This window comes from Neomonachus schauinslandi, chromosome 6 (assembly GCF_002201575.2).
Source record: "Neomonachus schauinslandi chromosome 6, ASM220157v2, whole genome shotgun sequence".
Taxonomy (NCBI): Eukaryota; Metazoa; Chordata; class Mammalia; order Carnivora; family Phocidae; genus Neomonachus; species Neomonachus schauinslandi.
This window is the reverse complement of record NC_058408.1, coordinates 151395714-151419071: the sequence shown is the minus strand read 5'-3', so window position 1 is coordinate 151419071 and position 23358 is coordinate 151395714. Positions and strand designations below refer to the sequence as shown.

General features: G+C 51.9%; 1 protein-coding gene across 1 annotated transcript in view; it reads right to left on the bottom strand.

Moving 5' to 3' along the window:
- MGMT (O-6-methylguanine-DNA methyltransferase) overlaps positions 1-23358 on the bottom strand; it is a 290335-nt gene that overhangs the window by 216978 nt on the left and 49999 nt on the right. Inside the window, 1 exon segment of the mRNA XM_021703854.2 lies at positions 10317-10453. Within this exon segment, the coding sequence (XP_021559529.1) occupies positions 10317-10441 (125 nt within the window). The 5' untranslated portion in view covers positions 10442-10453.

Here is a 23358-nt window from a genome sequence, read left to right as displayed (position 1 = left end):
AAAAAAAAAAAAATCAGCCCACTGCAAAGCTATTATTTTCCTATTATAACAGACTTGTAGACTTGTTTATATTCCACTTTTTGCTTGTCTAAAACCTGGCAGAGAACTGGCTGGAACGTGCATGTTCTCCCCATGGAAAGCCCTCACCTAGTGGCCACGCCCCGACGGTCAGCGGGGACAGCAGCGCCTGATACCACCACGTCAGTGGGCCCCTGCGAGGCGTGCTCAACCCAGCTGCGTGCCAGCAGATTCTGTCTGAAGACATCTACAGCAGGAGAATTCCTGCTGCACCAGCGCAAAGTCTCAGAAGTGCTGAATACTCGAGTCCCAGCGTCACGTGAAGGGAGCTACGGACAAAGCACTTTCCACACGTTTCACCTGTGCTGGCCCGGGAGGCCAGGGAGGCCGGCTTTCCAGAAGAAGGCACAGAAGAAGAAGCTTTAAGAATAACATGGATTCCATCAGGAATGATCACCGTGAGAGAACTCCAATCCCCCAACATGCATGTGCATCCTGCCAATGAACGGCAAAAAGTAAACACCAATCCAGAAGGACCAGTGTTCTTCCAGGTGAATCTGCAGGTGCACTTCATACCATGCATGCCCTTTTATTTAAAAAAGTACCTGTGTTTGCATGTACAGAGATCAGACTGAGAGAAGAGGAAAGATGGGTGTGGCATGGAAAGGCTTCACAGAGGAGGGTTCTTAGGAACCACTAAGTGACACTAGAGAAAACCTGGTCCAAAACATGGGTAAGAAGCTTAAAACAGTCATCACAGATTAGGTAAAAGCAGGACACAAGGACCCTGCAGAGAAAGCTGGAGCTGCCACTAGAGTGTGGCCCCATCTAGAAGGAAATAGAAGAGATCTCCCCAACAGAAGAGAGCCGTAGAATTCTCTGAGGAGATATACTGCATTTCTGGGGAAGACTTTCTCTCCCTCCTGCTCACCCCCTCCTCCCAGCTCCAACACAAAGCTCCAAGGACTAATCCAGAACATGGGACAGTTGGCACGAAGGGCCACTCCACTGTGGTTCTGTCCCTGCTGGGAGACCCCCACAGATCAGAGACACGGGACAGCCACACTACACTGCTGGATTCATTTTTGGATGAAGCCATTTCTGCTTCAGATGTGTAGTGAGCCACGTTGAGCCGGCCTCTCCAAAAAATCAAAGCTGAAGAATAGTTAGGTGCAGCACGTTGGTCTCAGAAGACCAGGGAGCCAAGGAATGTGCATTTCACGGCCTGAAGAAAACTTGTCCCCCTACCACCCGAGTCTGATACAGAGGGGCCAGATGCCCCGAAGCAATTTCAACAACAACCACCTCCATCCTCCAGCCTCCTCGTTCTGCCATGCTCCTACCTCCTACCCGGTCAGATGCCAGGTCCGACCGGCTCTATTGCCAAATGACCTGCCGGCTTGCGCCGTCCCACTCAGCTGTACCGTCAGTGCCCCAGGCTCAGGCCCACGTCACCGCTGTCCTGACCATTTCAACAGTCTCACGTGCTCATGCCCACGCCTGTGGAGGGACACAGCACGGCAGCGGTCTCCCCAGGCCTGTCACCTGTGCTGGGCTTGGGCTCATGCAGGCGGGGCTGTCCCACTGGCCTCTGCATGGCCCCAGGGCAGGTCCCCAAGGCACAGGGCCTGTCACAGCAGGCACACCCACATTTTGGGAACGAGTGAACAAGTGAGTAACTTAAGAACATCGATTAATTTAGGATTATCAGAAAAAGATCTACTGCTATCACTTGATACTGAAACTGGAAATAAAAATTCTGGGATGAATCTGACACAAGACAATGCTTCAGTTCAATTCAAAAATTAAACTCATTTAACCTTTAACTCGATTTAAATTCTGAAGTGATCAGCATGCAAGAACTATCCTGTACATTAATATCAAGGACCTGATCTAATTGCTGATACAATTTAAAAGAAATAAATTTAACAAACCAAGTATATTTTGAAAGTTTACAGCTTCAACGGCATGAACACGTTCAAAATAAAAGTTGAGAATTATTCACTAGTCACATGTGGCTTAAATACCAGAAAATATTAAAGCTATACAAGCAATAAAAATTCAGGAAATCGAAATCGAAAGGCAAAATAGGAGAAACAGAGGCCAAAGTGTTTCACTATCCTATAGTTGTATGTTCACAAAGCAGGGGGCAGTCATGAGGCGGCTGCTGGTGAGGAAGAGGAAGGCGGCCGATCAGGTGGCCGAGTCAGAGCTAGCAACGTTCCTGCGTGGCCTCAGCTCTGGGCCCGTCGGTGGCCACATCCTCCTGCGAGCAGCTTCAAGAGCCGCATGTCCTCCTGAGCACATTTGTTTGGACAGATCACTGTAGTTTTATCCCCACAGCAGTAACTGTGGAGTCTGCCTGAATTTCCAAGTTAAAGCAGAGCGTTCCAGTCTCAAGACGCGCTCATTCAGGCACCCAGCACAAGGGAGGCCGCGTTCTGGATTACTAACCCTGAGCAGGAAGGTCTGGGCGGCTGGACTGTTAGAGGAGGGGGAGAAGGGCCGCCAGGGAAAGGCAGGCTGCCCCCCAGGCTGTGCTGGTGCAGGGTCGTGGGGGAACGGTAGTCCCGAGTCCTCTCCTGAGACCCTGCAGCACTGTTCCCCACAGCTGCGCCCGGGGCTGAGCGCCTTGCCCGCGGCCCCTCAGCAGGCACCAGCCTGTGCCAAGTCCCCACTCACCCGACACCACTCCGGCATCCCGGTGTGTTCTAGAAGATGACTCCCAAGGCACACCAAGTGGCCTTCGAGAGGCTACAACATGGTTGGAAACTCCCGTGTTTTTCTCACAGGGCCTTACTGGACCCCCTTCCTCCCGGTCTGAAGAGGCCTGTGAACGGCTTTTCCAGGCTGCAGCTAACCAGAAGCAAGAGACGGGGATGGCTGCGGACCAAGAGGTCAGCCAGGAGGCCCACAGGCTGGCCTAGTGACTCAGGGTGAGGGAGAGGCAGGCCGAGCAGACTCTAGGAGGCCCGCTGTGTCCAGGCCTGTCCACCCATGGCAGTGACCATGGCAAAGGGCGTGGAGCAGGGGCACCGCTGACCCGGCCCATCAGAAATGCCCCCACCAGACCACAGAGCCTGGGTGGGACTCTGCACGAGCACCGTTCTGACCCCAAGGGCCCTGGGGTGGGCCCCTCCTTCAGATGAGAGCCACTGATCGGTCTGGGAGAGCCCAAGGACTCGGGGCGGAGATGATCTCCCCGTTACGGTTCCAGCAAACCCCGGCGTGGGCTACAGCTTTCGGGCCCCTACATTCACCCAGTGGCACGAACTCCCTCGGTCAGACAGCGCACCAGCATCATGCCCAGTTAGGGCCACACGGCACCACCAGCCACGGGTCCTCCTCAGGGAAAAGGGGAAAGGCTTTCCTCAGCAGCATGAAATGGACAGGAGTGCAGCTTCTCCGGGAAAGCCATCATTTCAAGACAGAGGTGCAGCCTAAGGCCCCCGAAAGGAAAGCTACTGTCCAGAGCAGAAACGGAGGGATTCTGAACATGCCACCTTTCTCTGAAGTCGGCCAACTTACTGCTTTTCCTCTCATGTGTGCTTAGAATCTAAAGGCTGCAAGCTTTCCAAGCAAACCCTTTGACAGTTTGGTTCATATTTTGAACCCACGTATTTATAACTGTCATTCAACTGTTCTTTTCTTCCTTCCAGGAGGATCCTGGAGGGCTTAAAATTAAATGAGCCAGCCTGCTTCTTACTCACGGACACAGGCATGCAAGTTTTAGCCATTTCTGTCTCCCTGCAACCCTTTAATAAAATTGACAGGAATAAAACTTAGGTTGCTCTGTCTTAGATGGGTCCAGAACAAAGATTCTAAATCCCAGGGACACTTGCTTATGTCTTGCCAACAGCCTGCCTGCTTCTGCCCTCTGCCCTGACCCAGGAAAGAGCGCAACTGTGAAACAGGATCTCGCAGGAATGAGGAAAAAAAGACAAAACTCCTGAAGCCATGCATTGCCTTTCTCTTTTCTAGATCAGAAACAAGACAAGTTCACAACAAAACAGAGTACCACGTCTTTGTGGTCGTGTAGTATGGTCTGTGGTGTGGCAGCAAACTCCAAGGCCTTCAGAGAAGGGGCTTTTTATCCCACCATGCCCTGCAGGGTCACAAAGCCACAAAGGAACCCACGCTGTGAACTCAGAAGGCCCAGCGGCAAAGGCCACAGTCGGTCACTCTGCCACCGTCCCCACACCCTGGCTTTACTGGAAGGCACAGCCGTGGCCTGCCTTTACCGCATGGACATCCGGGAGCTGCAACCTCAGCGCTACGCAGACCACTCTGCAGGCTCCACGAGCAGCCCCGGGGACCCCGGGCCCTCCCACCACCTGGGAAGGACAGAAATCTTCCCGGGAATCGCAGTGAAAAGAACCACCCTGGCTTCCAGGCTGGTCTTTTAGCTATTGGACGCTGCACAGTGTGCACTGAGAACCCGTATCAGGAGACCCCATCCCTGTGCCCTGCGGACCGTCCTCCCCTCCAAGCCAGGAACCGGGAGGGGAGGGCCCTCAGCACGGACTCGGGTCTCAGATCTGGAGCTGAAGAGCCATGTGGAGGCAAGAATGAGGCAGTCCACGCTCACCAGGGCATTCAAGGACTTGCTTTTAAAAGAGACGCTTTCTATGAAGCCAAAGAGAGCTTGGTAGGTGCCCCCTCCCCCTCAGAAACCTGCGTATTTGACTCAGGAGACCTCCTTAAGGAACACTCTGTAAAATACATTTTTTAAGCACATACAACACAAATCACGAGTTCAAGCCAGCAAAGAAGAGCAAGGAGACAGCTGAATGTGCCGCAGGTGAAAATCCTACGGCGTGTTTTTGGAGGTTCTTTTTACTGGGAGTGCCTCTTCGAGTGTTTATCCTGAGGAGTTTCTCCTCTTCCGTGAAAGATTATAAGGTGCTGCAAGTGGTGTCTGCACTAAGATTTCCCAGCCCGCCAGAGAATTAATGGAGGGATTTCCTGGGAAGGTTCTTGGGACATGCAGACCCTGAGAGCTACTTCAGCTGCGAGTGTCGGGCCGCCCGGCAGAGGGATCACCAGGCGGGAGCGTGGCAGGCACGGCCAGAGTCGGGACCAGGGTCCCCGAGCAGGCCACTTAAAACACTTAAACAATGAACAGGAGAGCAACAAATCCGCACAGAAGCTGGTCACTATCCACTCCAATGGAGGACACACAAGGTGACTTCACAAGTCTGACCTCCCTTCAGGAAGGCCTCAAAGGCATCTTACCTCACGCTTTCAGTGGAGCAAAAACAGAGTACCCGGTGGGGTGGACGCCCCCTCCTAGACAGAGACCCTACGGTCACATTCCCACGCCCCAGAGAGGCCAGGTCCTTGTCTGTGAACCTAGTGAGAGGAGGCCCTGGCCAGCCCTCCACATCCTTGAAGGAGGGTCAGGCCTAACTAACCTACATGCTCCTGCCCAGACTCTACACAGAGCTGGTGGGGGCAGGAAGCCAGGGACAACACCGCAGAGTCCCAGAAAGCAGAAAACAGCCTGCATGCGTTAAGTTTTCAAAATACGAAACGTTTTTACAATCACTCAGTTTGGTTGGACTATAGAATTTTTTTTTCAGTACTGCATTCCTGTATTTTTTTATAAAAAGATTTACCTGGGAAGAAACCCAGGAGGGCGATTCTTTGCTCAGTAAAGGACGAGGTACGTGCAGCTCCAGGGTCCTGCCACCAAACACCCTACCATCACCCCACCTGCATGAGCGCGACCAGCACTATACAGGCCCTTCTTCAAGGAAAACACCAGAATCCCCTTTATGGAAAGCTACACAAGCCCGCAAATAACATTAGAAAAATAAGTCTATTCTACACCTCCTTAGAGTTTAGACATTGCAGGGAATAATGGGGTCAAAGCTTTGTAGCCACATGAAGATGGCGTGGGGAGACGTCAGTCAAGTTCTTGCAAAAGCAAGCCAATTATTCTTGAACAGGACAGTTGTTGATGGAAACTTGATACAGGCAGGAAGTTATAAAGGTGAGATTATACTACTTCCCAAATGGATATCCTGCATTCAAATATTTTTAGGAAGGGAAAGTTGAGTAATGTTACCTATACAAAAAGAAATCAATGATAATGTACGAAGCCACTTAAACAGGTTAAGTAGACTGATGTGGGCAACAGGAATCCTACTCTGTACAGAAGTACGGGTGAAATCTGACTGCAGACAGACTCAGTGGCCAACTTCCAATTTAGCGACAGAACAAAGCAGCATGTCTCCAGGAGATAAAGATCCCGGTACTCACAAGCACTCAAAAAGGAGGGGGAGAGCAGGATCCCAGAGTCAGTAGGATGCTCTGCTCAAACCCCCTTGGCCACTGTCCATCAGCAAAGGGGAGAACTCGGCCTTGGGGGGCACACAGGGCTCTACCTATAGAAAGCCACGCTGGGTCGGGGGAGCTCCCCTTAGGGTGGGCAAGGGCAGCACCTAATTCTACTAGACAAAAGGAATTCTAATCAGAAGTCTTTCCGAAGGGGGAACCTGGAGGGCATGGTAGGGGAATTTATCCACAACCTGATGAAGAAGTCCTACTAATCCTGCACCTAACGCTTTCAGAGTGAGGGAACCCTTCCAAACTCACTTCATGCCAAGACATAACCTGAATGCCAAAGCCTGACAAAACACAGCACAAAAAAAATTACAGACTAACATTCCTCGCGAACGTAAACACGTAAGTCCTAAACAAAATACTAAATTTAAGGCAGTAATATGGGGGTAGGATGGGGGGGGCAGGAGATACCATGAATTATGTGATGTGTGTAGTCCAGCATTTCAAGACTAGTTTGTTTCACATTTTAAAAAATAGGATGATGTTTACACAGGTATGAAAAGCATTTGACAAAACCCAACAGACTGAGGAAGTGACACCCAGAGGTGGCAGCACGTGGACTCCTGACATGGAAGCCCCCACCCCCATAACTGGAACTAGGGAAGGCGGTCTATTGTCACAACCTTCACCCCCCACACTGGAGGTTCCAGCCAGCACAAGGACAGAAAAAGAAAAAAAAAAAAAGATCAAAGAGAAGTTGTCTTTAGTCACAGACCCAATTTTCTATAGCAAAAAATCCTAAGGAATCTGCAAAACAATTCCTACAACTAAGAATTCAGTAAGAGGACAGAAGATCAACATACCAAAAATTAACAGTTATGTACCAGCAGCAACTAAAAAAACATTTTAAACTAAACTTAGAATACCAACATATTTGGAAATGAGATTTACAAAAGATATACAAGATCTCTATGCTGTAAACTAGAATACTAAAAAAAAAAAAAAAAAAAGAAAAGCTGAATGGACATAAACCATATTCATAAATTGGAAAGTTTTTAAAGTGGTCAACCCTCCCCAAAATGGTACACAGATTCAATGAATTCCCAACCAAAATCTCAATACTGGACATCTTGATTCTTTAATATGTAAAGTTAAAAGACACTGAAACCAAAACAATCTTTAGGGGAAAAAAAACCAAGTTGGAAGACTTGTTACCTTAATTCAAGATTTATCATAAAGCTATGGAATCAAGTCTGCATGGTTCTGGTGTAGAACAGATGAGGTCACCTGAACTATACACAACATCCAGACATATGGGACCCACACGTGTACAGTCAATGGATTTGATAAATGTATGAAGGGGATTCGATGGAGAAAAATTTTTTTTCTCCTCCCAAAAAGAAAACTAACTATAGAAAAAAAAATACCTCACTATAAGGGGATTCAAGATAATGGGTCACATATCTAAACATAAAGGCTAAAATTATCAAATTTTAGAAGAATTTATAGGAAAATATTTGTGAAGTTACAGTAGACAAACCTTAAAGACCAAAAAAAAAAAAAACACTTAGAAAAAAACATTAAGTTGTACTTTCTCAAAATTAGGAACTTCTCATTAAAAGAGGACGTTAGAATAAAAACAAGCACCCAACTGTGAAATACACAGGATAATACAATCTGAGAAAGGACTCGAAATCAGAACGAGCACAGGCGGAAGACTCACACAGACCCCGCCCAATGAAAAAGCAGGAGTGGTCAAGAAGGTGGTGAGAAGTCCCGAGGAAAGTTAAGATTAGAACACTGAGAACATTTCACTCCCGCTTGAATGGCTAAAACTTTAAAAATTACCATCACCAAGTACTGGCGAGAGGGCAGAGCAACTGAAACTCCTCCAATTCTGTTGGAAATAAACGTAAAATGGTTCAACTCTGGGAAGACTTTTGGCAGCTTCTCAGGAGGTTCAACATACATTTGTCATGCAATCCGGCAATCCACAGCTAGGAGTGGACTCCAGAGAAGTGAAAAGGTGTCCAAAGTGGCTTGAACAAAAATTTCAGTTTTACCCCTAGTAGCCAAGATTTGGAGGATTCAAATGTCCATCAACAGGAGACTTGATGAACTGTGGTGTATTCATAAACTACTCCTCACCACAAAGAGGGACCTACTTACTAATACACAGAACATGGCTGACCCTCAAAACATCGTTGAACAAGAGAATCCAATACAGAAGAAAAGATCATAAAACTTCATTTATATAAAGTTCAAGAACAAACAACATTGGCCAGTACAAATCAGTTTCCTTAAGTTCACTATGTAATGTTCACCTCAATTTTTTAAGTGATAAGAACTGTTAATTCTCAGCATTCATACAGCACTTTTGTTATTTTGTACCTCTTAAATGTCCCTCGCCAAAGTTAACCATAGGTGTATAACAGACTGCTGGTTGCCCCTAAAAATCATTTTCCACCTCTTCCTTAGACACACAGTCCCTAATTACGGTCAACACGTGACCACCTCCCATGCCTCTCAGCTGGGTGTAGCCCCACGAGAGGAGAAAGTTAGAGGCTCCTTCTGGAAAGGGAGGTGGGTGCCTCCTTTCCTTCTCCTCTGCTGGAATGGGAGCATGGCAGCTCGCGCCCCAGAGGTTGGCCCAAAGCACCAGAATGAGGGCCACAGCCTGGAGAGGCAGAGCAAAGCCGGAGGCAGCCAAGGGAGCCAGCCTCCACGGCTTACCTACGCAGGCATCTTCACGAGAGAGACCAGCTGCAGGTTACTGAGGCCAGGCTTCACAGCTGTACCTGATCCTGACGCAGAAAGCAGAACCTCAAAATTAAGCCTCATCTTTATTCTGTTCTCATCATCCATAATGGGCATTTAACTAGATGTCTAGGTTTTATTTTCTTCCCCAAATTCACTTTAAGGAATTTTTTTCTTAAAGCAAAAAAGTTCAACAAAATTTGTGATTTATTGTGCCAGTGAATATGTAAGAGACAAAATGACATTCCCTACGAATTATTTGGTGTCTGTGATTTTCTGAACACCATGGCCAGATGGTTTTCATAGAAAGAGAAGAGTGTATTCATATAGTTCAAAGGTTTGCTTATTTTTTTGGCCTCAAAAAAAATACTATTGATTGTAACATGCAGCTCTATAGGAAAAAAACCTTGACACTGGAGGCGAAACCGGGTATTTATTACTGTGCGTGTGCTCCTTACCGCGGTCTCTGACAGGGGTCCATTAAAATCAATTTTTATGTTTCTATGTATTTTCTTTATCTAATGTTCTATGGCATTGTGTTTATTAGCCAGTTATGACAAACACTGAGCAGGAGTGGGTGGTTTTTCCCCTCTTCTGTCAGAAATAATGAGAACTGCAATTTTAATACCACAACCCACAATCAATGAATGGAGGAAATGTTACATTTCAGAACAAAACATTAAGGAGCGCTTTGAATTTTTTTTATGTTTTTACAATTAAGAGAAACAGAGTGGAGATCTTTCAAAACAGAAATACACGTGTCTTGCTAGAAATGGCGAGGGCGAACGTCATGCTAGGAGGGCTCTTCCCACCCTTGCTCCCCAGCTGCACACTCTCGGGAAGCCTGACCTCAGCTCTCGGGGGCGGGGGGAGCTCCGGATTCAGCAACTCCAAGACTTCGGTGTAAGTCACCTGGCGGACTTTGAACAAAGAAGGGGGTCCTGATTTAAAAGCACCAAGATTAGGCAACATGTCCCTGCTACCAGAATTTCCAGAGAGAGTCCCACGTTTGCTGAAGAATCAAAATAGTCACGGCCCACAGCCCCTCCGCCCCTCCGCCGCTCCGCGGACGTGCTGATCACACGTCCTGGAGCTCTACCAGCTACACGGGAGGCCCGCGGCCAGGCGCTGCCGCGGGGGGGGCCGCCGTGTGGGACCGCCAGCCGGTGGCCACGTGGTAGCGCGTGACCCGCAGCGGACAAGCAGCAACCGTCGCGTCTTCCAGCGCGCCGCCCAGGACGCAGGGGACTCACCCAGCGTCCGGGGTCTTCCTGCCGCGCAGCCTGATCTCATGCAGTCCCCGCTCACAACCGGAGATCTCGATCTTCCCCAAAGGGCTGTCCATCGTCCTGTATCTCATTTCACAGGCCCTGTCCATCGTCCCTGGCACCTACGAGAAAGGTTTTCAAGCAAGTAAGAAAGTCCAGTGAAAGACTCTGGTCCCTTTTAAAGCACAACAGGCGCCCGTTATTTAACACAAAACGGCTTCCAAAGTTTGTCCCCATTCTCGGGATTTAATCATCGAATAGGTCATTTTTGTAATCTACTTAGGGGACAGAAAATGTCATAATTACCCGCAGCAGCCAAGTGGTGGTGCGGCGCCCTGCTCCCACCTTCCCGAGGCACGGTGGACAAGAGCTCCTTCTGGGGGTCCCGAGGACTACGCTAACCTTAACGTTTACCAACTTTCGCATCGGCAGAAACTGAAGCCGTCTGACATACTGAAGGAAATACATTTAAAACCAAGGCACAGTGAAGTGAATTTGGAAGCGCAGGGTGGACGCAGCACTTGCGTCCTGGCACCTGCAGGAGCAGGCCGTCAGGGGCGCATGCGCGCTGGAATAACGCCAAGCGCCACGGAAAGCGCACAGCTGACCCTTGAGCAGCGTGCGTGTGAACTGCGTGGGCTCACTTCCACGCGGTTCTCCGGTATAGGGCTGTGAACCTTATGTTCTCTGCCCTATGATTTTCTGAACACGTCCTCGAGCTTCAGTTTTTATCAGAACACGGTACATAAGGGGCGCCTGGGTGGCTCAGTCGTTAAGCGTCTGCCTTCGGCTCAGGTCATGGTCCCAGGGTCCTGGGATCGAGCCCCGCATCGGGCTCCCTGCTCAGGGGAGAGCCTGCTTCTCCCTTTCCCTCTGCCTGCCTCTCTGCCTGCTTGTACTCTCTCTCTCTCTGTCAAATAAATAAATAAAATCTTAAAAAAAAAAAACATGGTACATAATACAAATGATCTATAAAACAGGTGTTAACTGGCTGTTATCAGTAAGGTCAACAATAGGCTTTTAGTAAGGTTTTTCGGGAGTCAACAGTTACATATGGAGCTCAGTGCCCTAATCCCATGTTGTTCAAGGGTCCACTCTGTATCCAACTTATGCTCAAAGAAATGTACAAACATAAAAACCACCCTATGATGTATCCTACCTGTTAATTTTGATATTAATTTTGGTCAACAGAGCAAAGGCTAGAAAGAACGAACAGGTACGGCAAGAACAGTGAGAAGCCTAAAGGCAAACCCACACTTGGTAAAAATGACTCCAAGTGCGGGCAGGGAAGAGGATGGGGAGCCAAGAGAGGGTTAGGGGGACGGTGGGGACGAGTACCAGACCAGCCCACGCCCTTGGAGCTCCTCCTCTCCCTGCAACTCCTTGTCCTGCTCCGGAGAATGAACTAGAGGGAGGCGCTCCAGCCCCCCACCATGTGACTTTATATGCCCACGTTTCCCAGTGCTCCACGCTCGCCTGCAGCCACCTGCAATGAACTGGAATAGCCACTTCTCTGTCCGGCAGGCACCTCCCATGAACTGTCCACAGCGGCAACCCTGCAAGAATGCTCTCCTCCATGCAGCTTTATGCAGGATGGCAGTGCGGTCCACGTGCACCCCCACGCCACCCAGGACTTAGCCTAGGGACTCTCCTTCCCCTCACCCCGCCTGTCCCCTCAGACACCTGCACCCCATCAACCACTGGTTCTTACCATTGCCAACTCCAGCTCAGGTCCCGAGGCCTCATCAACTCTCACATGAGGAAGGAGTTCTTCAGGACCCTCAGTACACCTGGGCCCTTCCCTTCCCTTCCTTCCCCTCCCCCTGAACAACAAATCAACTGCCAATTACATGAAGGGGCTACAGCAGGGTCAGCAAACTGCGGCCCACTGGCCAGACCCAGCCCCCACCTGCTTTTATAAATCAAGTTTTGTTGGGACACAGCCCACCAGCTGTGGCTGCCTTCCCGCTCCAGTGATGGAGAATGCACGGCCCTGAGCACATACCCCGGGCCCTCGGCACGCCAGGTCTGCTGAGCCCCTCAAGGTCCACGCTCTTGCCCCCTTCCTGCTCTGTGCCCGCTCAGGGCCTGATGCGTGGGGCCTCAGCTGTACGTCCCTTCCCTGACTGTCCAGCTGCCCCATGTGGCCCGGCATCTGCTTCACTGCAAAACCTCAACACACCCCACTGCCTCCACCCCCAGGCCCTGTTCCCTTCCCTGCCCTTCTGCCTGCTTCTAATGCCACACACTGACTCCCTCAGCTGTCTTCCCAGCAGCCAGGAGAGAAGTGCATTTATACCCCTTGACGAGGTCAAGCAGCACTCCCCAAACCACATGGTATATAAGCAGCACCCCAAGATTCCACCCTAAGCCTGGGGCTCCAGAGCCTCCCTGTTCAACATCCACTTTTCTGTAGGTATTGACAGGGGTCGGAAGCAGATTCCTCCCCCAGTTGCCAGTGAGTGGACACGGGACTGTGATGGTCACTGGACATCAGAGACACTCTCTGACACATCGTACTCCTTGAACTTCCATGGATCCCCAGTGCCTGAGGGCACCCCGTCCACTTGGCCACCCATGGGTAGGAAGCAGACAGTGGTCTCCCAGCAATGTCCTGTCACTTTGCAAAAGTCACCTAAACTGAGCCACAAGTGCGTTCATCTGTGGGATCAAGGATACCTAAATCGTAGGGTTGGCATGAGGATTAGCCGGAACATGTATCTAGATCTGGCTTCCCAGAAGGATTCGGGATTACTGTTATCCCTGCCACATTGACATTTTAACCATATGCCCTTGACCTTTGTCATAGCACTCTGCTCTCCTCCGCAAAATCTTATCCAACAGCACCAAAATCCTTACCATTCTTCAAAAGCAAATGGCCACCTCTTCTCCCAGCCCCCTGGGGGCCTTCCCTCATTCCTTGGAGCCAGAATCAACTGCTGTCTACCCACGCCTCACATCCGTGGACATTTCCCATCACCCTGAGCCACTGGCAGATGCTGGGGGAGCAGGGAGTTTGCTACCATGAGTCAGGATTCCACCCAAGACAGATGCATCACGCGCATAGGGAGTTTATCAAATATATGTTGAATTAGATGACCAGCATTTCTACCATCCAGGCCAAGAGTCTGGCACAGCATTTCCCAAAGTGTGTTCCAGAAGACTACTCAAAGAAAGGTTCCAGGGGGAGTGAGAAGCCTGGATGCACCTAAACCGTCCTGAGAAACTTACCTGCACACCTGCAGTGTGTTAAAAGCTCTGAGCAGTCCTGCACAGGAACCGGCTTACATTTACCTAACTCTCACAAACATGTTCACCATGAACCCACGTCTCCTGCCTAGGCCCTGCTTGGAAGCTGTTTCTAACAGATCTGGGCTCAGGAGCCCTGGCTGAGGCCTCAGGTCTGGAGCATGAAAAGCCACAAGCCCTTTTCTCAGGCACGGCTCCTAATGGCAAGCATCAGAAAGTGATACCAGCTAATTTAAGCACAAAAGCAATTTACTGAAAGGCTGTTCCATAACTCACAGAACTTCTGGGAAGGCTGGAGAAACAGGCTCAGAAAACCGTAGGAACCAAGACTGGCCACAGTCCAACCACAGCCAAAGTGGAACCTCAGGAAACATCTGTGGGGCAGCCCGGGCCTGCAGACACGCAGCTATTGCCACTGTTGCCCCTGGAAACAGGATGTTGCAGCCCCCATCAATTCCCTGCTGCCTGGCCCCTGTGTCACTGGCCCCCGATTCAAGGCCTACGATGTGGACCCAGCACTGCTGCACAAACTCAGACTGGCACACATCCCAACCAGGCGGATGGAACACTCGTGGCTCACTCTCCTTCCCAGGACTCTGTTTTCTCACCAAACAGCAGTCATAGCACTGATTCCAGCACCCTCCCCGGGCTGCTCTGTGGGCCCAACTGCACAGCACAGAGAACACCGAGAACGGGCTGCTGGGCCCGTGCTCCCACGGGGAAGGAGCTCCCTGTGCACAGGGCACAGCCAGCTCATACCCCTACTGCAAGGAACGTGTATGCAGATGGGGGTCCAGGAGAGGGTCAGGGCAGGGTGGTGAAGGTGACGGAGGGCCTCTCCCACCTCCACCACATGGAGTGCTGGTCTCTGGAGGGCCCGGTCCCGCGTGCTCCTCGGGGAAAGGGCCTGGCATGTTACGAAGCCTCACCCCAGCGGCCAGACTCTGACCACAGGCAGGAGGGCCTTGGCTGGACTTCAGAGGCTCTTGGCCTCGAACACCATGGGGAGGCTGCCATGGTGGGCTCTGAACCAAATGACGCCCATGCACCCCAGGGCCTGCATCTCTGAACCGGGCCAAAAGGACTCTGAAGCTTGGCCTGCCCACCGCTGTACCAGCCCCAATGCAGCCCGCACCCAGCACCGTGGTGCTGTCCCTGGTCCGCCTGGTCTAACCTCACACGTGAAGGGCACCCTCATCATGGTGAGGACCAGTCCTAAGGACGCCCATGGCCGCTGGAGGCCACAGGACGCCCCAGGACACCTGTGTCACTCACAGAGCAGGGGAAACGCTAGCCAAATCATGCCAAGAACCAAAAAATGGCAATCAGTCCATAACTGGAGTAACTGGAGTGTTGAACTCTGAGTTCTGAGGGAACAGCCTTTGTCCCTCATGGCCACACCCAAGCAGCCAGTCATGGGGTTGGGTGAAGTCTAAGGGAGTAGGCTCCAGAAACTCTGTTATTGGTTAACAGAACTGAATTCAAACTCCATGTTCAGCTTCCTGAACGTGAGGATTCGCCGAAACCACGTTCCCCGAGATGAAGGCCTGGAACCCATAGCCCCCAGCCTGGCCCAGACCCGGTGGGGCTACGCTTTCCCTGTTACGGCCAAGTGCCTACGCCCATGAGCAGAACCGCTACTCGTCAAGGCTAATCACCAGAACCCACTGCCTGCTACTTTGCCAAAAAAACAGAAGCAGCAATTTTAACAGTGTTTTGTATTAACCCCACCAGAAATGGAATTTGAGACTCCACAGAAACCTACATACACTTCCCTTCCTACAGACACGCAGGACGTATGGCAGAGTCCTTCCCTGGGCAAAAGTAAAATCGAGCTGAGTCCGTCCATCCTAGCATGCAGTGGGTAACGTGTCCCTGGGACAGACGCGCTGGGCCGTCTGGCTGGCAGGCAGCGTGTGGACGGGAAGCCCCAGGCAGAGACAAGTGTGTCACCGCACAAGTCCCGGGGGGGCTGGCAGAGGGTGGAGGGAGGCTTGCAGCCCGGGTGGGGTGTCGCAGGCACCAGGAGGGCAGCAAGAAGGCGCTTCAACAGCCGGTGCATGTGTCGGGGAGCCCGCGCGTCCCAACACAGGCTGGTGGGAGGTTCTGCCTGGAAGGAACAATGCCAGACACACGCGGGGCCGGCCAGGAGCAGGGTGGCACAAAGAAGCCGACGGGCTTCCGAGCCGTGTGAGCACGACACCCTCACACAGCGAAAGCCCTGCGCTCCAGAGACCAACCCACCGCTGGGCTCCGGCCCAGAGAAGGCCAAGAGCCTGACCCCGACGAGACAGCCAAGAAAGGAAGGAGGCCCGGTGAAGACACTTGCTGGCTGGCAGCTTGACAAGATTCGCAGGCAGCGAGTCCAGGGCCAGGCGGGCTCCCACGGCCCCTCAGGACTAGCGGGAGGCCTTGCCAGTGGGGAGGGCGGCCGGCAGGGGAGAGGTGAGGAGGAAAGAATTTTTGGAGAAAATGACATCCACACAGAGACCTGGCTCGTAACAAGGAGGTGGGCAGGCCCGATGACATCCACGGGCCAGCAGCCGAGGCGCGCAGGGCACGGAGGGGCCGGGGTGCGGGCGCGGAGGCACATGGAGTTCCGTCGGATGGGGTCTGTTTGCTCTGAGTCACCTTCACGGAACGTAAGCTCCAGGACAGGTCGCAGACGCTACGGGACAACTCTGGCCAAGGAATAAGAAGTCTGCTGAGGGTTTAATAACAAAACAAGAGGCAGACACCATCTCCTTCCCCTTCTTCCTTCCCTGACAAGGAGGATGCACGGCCAGGAGCTGCGGCCACCACCTGGGGCCATGAAGGAGAGGCCACGGGACTGGATGGCCCTGATGCCACCACCGCAGCCACAGTGCCCTGACACACTCCTACTCATATGAGAAAGACGGTCCTGTGTGTCGCAAGCTGGCGTTTGGAGGAATTCCTGTCTGCCTCCAGCTAGGGTATCTTAACTGATCCACTGCCGTATCCCAGCACTTAGAATAGTGCCCAGAACATTGCAGGTGCTTGGTAAAGACCTGATGAATAAATGAGCTGATCACACCAATCATTCCATTATGCCTGAAGTAAGGACTCAGAAGGAGAACTAACTCCAGGATTAATAAGAACCAATGGCTGGGGGTCTGCTGGCCTGAGGAGTCCAGGAAGGCTCCTTGGAGGAGGTGTCAACATGAGCGGACAGTAGGCATTTTGGGGGGTGGGTGAGGACAGACTACGGCAGGTCTGCCCGTGCAGGGCCTGGTGCCAGAGGGAACACAAGGCATTCAGGGACTCGAAGGGGTCAGCCTGGAGGGAGAGGCCCATGTTTGAGAGGGGCCTGCTGTGACAGCTCTGGGAGCAGTGAGGACCAAGTGTGGGGGACAGGAGTGGGAGGGCAAGGGCTAACCCTGAGGACCCCGAGGACACCCAGGGCAGAGAAAGGGCTTGCTGTCCGCAGCGCTGTGAGCACATCCATGCTCACAGGGTTATGAGCACACGGGCTCTCTGGCTGAGTAACAGAATCTGCCCCAGCTAACAGTCTGCCCGGCTGCCCTCCAAGCCCAGACGAGCAGGGGAACCGTGTAAAACCCCAGCCATGTACTACTCTTAAGCAGGAGGTTTCTGTTGCACGCCACAGGAATGCTCAGGCCTTCCTTCCCGAAGAGGCCAGGACCATACCTAGCCACGGGGCCGGTGGGGCTGACTCGGAGCAGAGGGGAGGGGAAGGGCGCCACTGTCACTCCCCAGTTTGCCTAACAGCGCAGCGTGGAAAACCCAGCGTCTGGGAGTTTCGGAGTTAGGCTCCAGGCCCGGACAGCGGCTCTGACAGCCAGTTCTCTGAGTGGTTCCCTGGAGCCCAGTCAGGCCGGCCTTGCCCGCATCACGGGGAGGACACCACGGGCCGCATTCAGGCTGCGGGAGGGACCAGATGGCAGGCTCCCCACCCCCACTCGCATGCGGCCTGCAATCCACAGCCTGGCAGTGTCACCGGCTCCAGACCCTGCTCCCTGCATCCTTACAGCATCCACCTAAAGCCACGAGAGTGGCTGACGTTAATTGGTGGCAGGAAAAAATGGGTTTTTCATGGCTATTTGGAGACCTCTGAAAAAAATGAAACGAATCTCGTTTCATCCCCCTCTCAACATGAACGGCGTTTAATGTTCTGAATTAAGCAGTTGGTGCCAGAGGCTGGGTTTCCACTGTACTAAAAGCAAGAAGCCCAGAGACAGAAACTGTCTTCTTTCTCCTTTACTTGTCGTTTTCCAGGCCTGCTGTGTGGGTCTACAACTGACTTCCAGAACCATCTCTGCAGTCCCGTACCTTCTACTTTGAGTCCCTTCCAGTATGGCCCTCCTGTGTGAGGAAAATGCCAGAAAAAGGGCTAGAAGAAAAAAAACCGTCTGCCTTCTCATAGGCTCCTTGCAAACCAAGTAGGAGACATTTGCTTTTGTTAAACATCGGCCCGAAGAGTCGGCCTGAGAGTGAGTGGGCACCTGGCCTGCAGGCCGGGCTCCAGGCTTTGCCGGGGAGTCCCCGTCCGGGGCCTCGGTGTGCCCGTCAGCTGCAGGTGTGAAGTGGGAGCCCAGCAGACGTGCTGGGGACGCCCCAGGAAAGGGAGAGACCATGTCCGGCTGCCTGGGGACACCAGCAAAGCCACCATGAAATGGCAACTCGTTCTGTAATCTCCCTGCTCAACAGCAAATAAGAAAAAGCAGGAGGGAAGCACCTCTGTCCTCAGAACTCAAGATGAGCCCACCTGATGATCTGGCGTGTGGGAATATTTTAATTAGAAAAAGCACACGCGTCAAAACCCCAGAAAAGAGAAAATTCTTCATACCTATCACCTAATAACAAAGCTGGCTGTGGGGGGCAGGAGGAGGAAGCGGATGGGATGGAGCCCTGCCAAGTGCAGACACGGAGGAGGAGAGTGCTGGAGAGAAGGCCAAGTCAGTGGCTGCAACCCACTCAGGGCACCTGCTCTGCCCCCCAGGGCCGCCCCAGTGCCACCTTGCTGGGCAGCATTCAACAAGACAGCCAAGGTGTGGCTCAGTTTACTACATTCTAACAACCCAAAAGGGCTGCATTAGGTTGAAATGTTTTTTGCCAGAGAAAATTCTGGCCCTGCCATCTGGTATGTCAAACTCAGAATGGATCCAAAGGTCACGCAAAAAGATCACTCCATGTCTGCACAAAAACCTGCACACGATGTTTATAGCATTTTTAATCATAACTACCCAAACCTGGCAGCAACCAAGAGTGCAAACAATCTGAAAAGGCTGCATACCCTGTGATTCCAACTATGTGACATTCTGGTAGGGTTGGGGGAGGGAGGGAGGACCAGGGGGAGCACAGAGGATCTGTGGGGGGCGGTGAAGCTACTCCGTAGGACACTAGAACGGTGGATACATCTATCCAAGCCCATATAAAGTACAACACCAAGAGTGAGCCCTAACATAAACTATGGACAAATGTCCCACTGTGGGAGGGGATGCTGACAGTGGGGGAGGCTGAGTATGTCTGGGGGCCAGGGGTATCTGGGAACCCTCTGTACCTTCTGCTCAGTTTTGCTAAGAACCTAAAACTGCTCTAAAAGTTAATTAATTAAAAAAAAAAAGTCATTCCAAAGCCTTGTGCCATGCTGCTGACATGGAAGTGATTCTCTTTATTACTGATAAATTTCTAAGAACCCAGCTACTTGTACACATGAACAGAGGAGAAATTCTGCACCACGATCAAAAAAGTAGGTTTTCCAATGAGAAGACCGTTGTACGGGAATCCCATAAGCCCCGTGTTCTGCCCCCATTGTGAGCTTACACACAGACTTCCGGGCTATGGGTCCTGCTGGAACACAAGCAGTGCCCTTTCTTCTTGCTACCACTGGACCTGATGAACGCTGCTTCCACTGTACAGAACACTCTAACCACAAGAGCCCTGGGAGCAGGTGCCAGGCTGCGGAAGTGGCGTCCACAGCCCCACACGCACGTGTGCAGCTTCCTGGGGGGCTCGGCATTCACAAGTTGGGGCAGCATGTTATAAAACAGGCGGGAAGATGCCTACGCATCAGAGCGGAGATACGGAGGGACATTTAAGGGAACGTGTTCACTGGCCTTTAAAACAACCATTTCTAGATAAAAACAGGCACTGGTCTACACTTTATTTATTGAAAAAAAATTTTTTTTTTTTTTTTGACAGAGAGAGAGTGAGCAAGGGAGAGGGGCAGAGGGAAGAGGGAGGGAGAGAATCCCAAGCAGACTCCATGCCCATGTGGAACCCCAAAGGGGACTCGATCTCAGGACCCTGAGATCATGACCTGAGCCAAAATCAAGAGTTGGACCCTCAACCGACGGAGCCACCCAGGCACCCCAGCAGTTGAAAGTTATACTTAAAACTTGGTTTTCCTCTCCAAACTCCTCATTTTTGTTCAAATTATCAAACTAAATATTAGTGATGCAGGAGGGCAACTACTTTTCTGTTCCGAGGCTCAAACATGCTTTGACTCTGCACTCAAACAGGAATTAGGGAGGACTTAGAATGCAAACTGCTCTGTGTCTGTGTGTAAGAAACAGGTCATACACAGAACGGCGCACAAAACTGACGTGTACAGTTTAACAAATTACTCTAGAAATCTCCCAGAACTTCTGGCACTTCTGAAAAATACTTCCAAGTGATAACTACTCACTTGGGATGCATGCTCACACATGCATCCCAACGGTGCAGCTAAACTATCTCTGGACCTAGCCAAAAACCAACATGACAACAGAGCACTATACAGTAAGGCCTAGAAAGATCTTTCTGGAAGTTCATTAGTAACTATCAGTTATTTCTCTAGTGCTTCATAAAGTTCTTCCTACTAACCAGGCCACCGCACGCCGCACTCAAGCCTGCAGACTCTCCACGACGGGGGGCGCGCTGGCGTCTGAGCGTGCGCACGCAGGGGGACACCGTGCTGGGCCCGCGCAGACGAAACCACAGGCTCAACACTGTACATGGTCCTAGCTAATTAATTGTGTGGAGGAAAACAGTTTTACACCAACACGAGGATAAAATGGGAACGTCACAGTTTTGCTAGGGTAAAGAGGAGACTTCAAACAGGTTTCAACTTGCTGGGCTCGCAGGCCCTCAGGAGCTGAGAGTCAGCCCCTGCTGGGTCCCCTGCCCTCTGCCCCTCCCTGCCCCCTGCCCCGAGTGGGACTTTGGGGTAAAACTGGGAGAAGCCCAGCTCTAAGGCTCTGTTTGTTCAGGTCCCTCTGCTTTACTCCCTTTTCGTCAATTCAGTAAAATATTGTTTGACTAGTTAAAGGAAAACCACTTTTTATTCTTATTTATTTTTTGAAAAATCACTTTTTAACAACAAATATGCACCCTGCCAGCCAAAACACCAGACCCCCAGGTAAGAGGAAACCGGTTTACAAAAATGAATGAAGCCCAGACCTCCAATACAAGGAGCCTACAACTGAGAGGCAAATTTAAAAATCTGCATCAACAGACACTTGAGCAGGATTTGGAAAAGCAGTAAAGAATCCTTAACTTGGCAGAATACGCCCTCCTACAATCAAAGTGGGGACGGGGGCCTGACCACGGCGACTGGGAGCCAGCATCCGGCGGGGACCCGCAGTGCCAGCTAGACCCGCAGCCAGCCCTGGGTCGGGGACCCCCGCGCGTCACATGGTTGCCGCCGTCCCGCCACCAGGCTCCAGGAGCCGACGTTCCAGGGCCGTGGCAGCCAGACCTGGTCCGAGCGCGGCACCACGGAAGGCACCAGGGCCTGGGAGGGGCTGTGGGGCTGACGAGGCCCAGAGAGGGCAGGCGGGGAGGGAAGTGGCTTTAGGCCTGACCTTTGGCACTGGTGTGATGGAGCCCGGGGGCATGGGCAGCACCCATCCCACCCCGCCTTCCCACACGTCGCAGGTGGTGGGGTTCAGAGGTGCAGCGCATGTTCCCCTCAGCCTCCCTCACCGGCGCACAGGCTGATGAGGAGGCTTGGCCACGGGACATGCCTCAACCACCCCCAGGGCACCAGCGACCCCGAAATCTGCGACAGTCTGTCAGAGGGGCAGAAGACCCACTCCCTCGCCTGGGACCCCTGACTTCTGAGGAGCGAGTCGGGCACAGACTCGGCCCCAGGGTCACAGCTAGGGTCCTGCAAAGTAAGAAACACCACAGAACCTCCTCGCGCGAGTTGTCAAGTTGACAGGACTGCAGCTGCTTCACTGAAAATCAAACAGGGCTCCTCAACTCTTTTTATAAGGAACAGATTAGAAGACCCTTAATATTTCTGAAACCTGTGAAAAGAGAAGCAGATTCCGGAGTGAAGGGCGCCCTTTGCCCTGCGTGAGCCAGCGAGCTGGGCGCCTCTGCAGCAGGTGCCTGACCACCCCCATCAGGTCTGGACATACCGACCTTCAGTCGTGACCAAGAATGATCCACTGAGAACGTACCGGGAAGAAAAATGATGAAAAATACCACATTTCACTCATTTCAACCACCCCTGCTAGAACTGCCCGTTACCATCAGTGATGAAAGTGAGCATCTTGCAGGACAGAGAGCTCCCCTGACCATCTGGTCTGACGGGGTGCTGCTTGGCCCCCGAGGTCACCCCTGGACGCCTGGCAAGGCCCCAGCCTGGGTCGTGCACCTCACCCTGCCAATGGCACATGCTTGCCGCCAGGGAATGTTCTAGCACTTCAGGCACCAACCAGTCCTGGGCTGCACGGTGACAGTCTGTCACGAAGGGGTAAAGACGGTGGCAGGCAGGTGCTCAAAATGAAATGTCAGTTCTTAAAACCGTTATGTCTTGGGAGGCTTCAGCTTAAATATGTCACAGCAGAAAATGACCCCGTTCTTTATAGGCCTCTCCAGTTGGGCAAAGTTTATCTGAGAGAATCAGCAGCATGTGAGAACACGCAGGAAAACCTGAGGGCAGCATCAGCCAAAGTCAAGAGATTCCTGTTCTGACGCAGGACAGGACAGGCCGCTACCTGGGGTCGCTGCAGAGCTCGGGAGGAGAACGCAGCCCTCCTGGACAAGCTGGGCCCGGTGCTAAAGCGAAAGCCTTTCCAACGTCCTGACAGCAAGGTGTGATTCAAACTCATCCTCTCTCAAATGTGGAAAAACTAACAAAAAAACAACAAACAACAAACTCATCCTCTCCCAGGAACAGCCCCACGCGCATGTCTGCAATCGAGCCGTGAGAAAAAAGTCCTAAACAGTTAATAACGTTTCCCACCTGTGCATAGATAGAACTTGCGTGTTAAAGATGCATGATTTTGTGTCAATTCTATGATTAGCTAACACATGGATTCACTGTCATGCTGTCTCCAGGTTCAGGAACCAATTCCTTACCTGCACTGATTCCTACCACACAGCAAATACTGTTAGATCAAGATCCCAATATAGGATGCACCGAAATCCTCAAAAAGTGCTCCAGCAAACAGCCAGGAAGGGCATGCCTACATCTGGGATGTGAATCAAGCTGCAGTTTTTGTGGAAGCCCACAGAAATATCCTGCCACTTGAAGCAAACGGGCTGCCAGTGCCCACTGGCCCTCCCTCCTCCCATCCCCCTCCCAATCTCTGTGGGGCCCTAATGCCTCTCAGTGGCATTTCCCTGGATGTGTTCTGCAAAAATCAGCAAGGTATGTAGTGCCTGTAGTGAATAGCAGGGGGACGTGGGGTGAGAAGCAGGGATACCTGAGCACCTGGGGTGAGGAGCAGGGACACCTGGGGTAGGGCACAAGGGACACCTGGGGGTGAGCAGGGGCACCCGGGGTGGGGCACACGGGGTACCT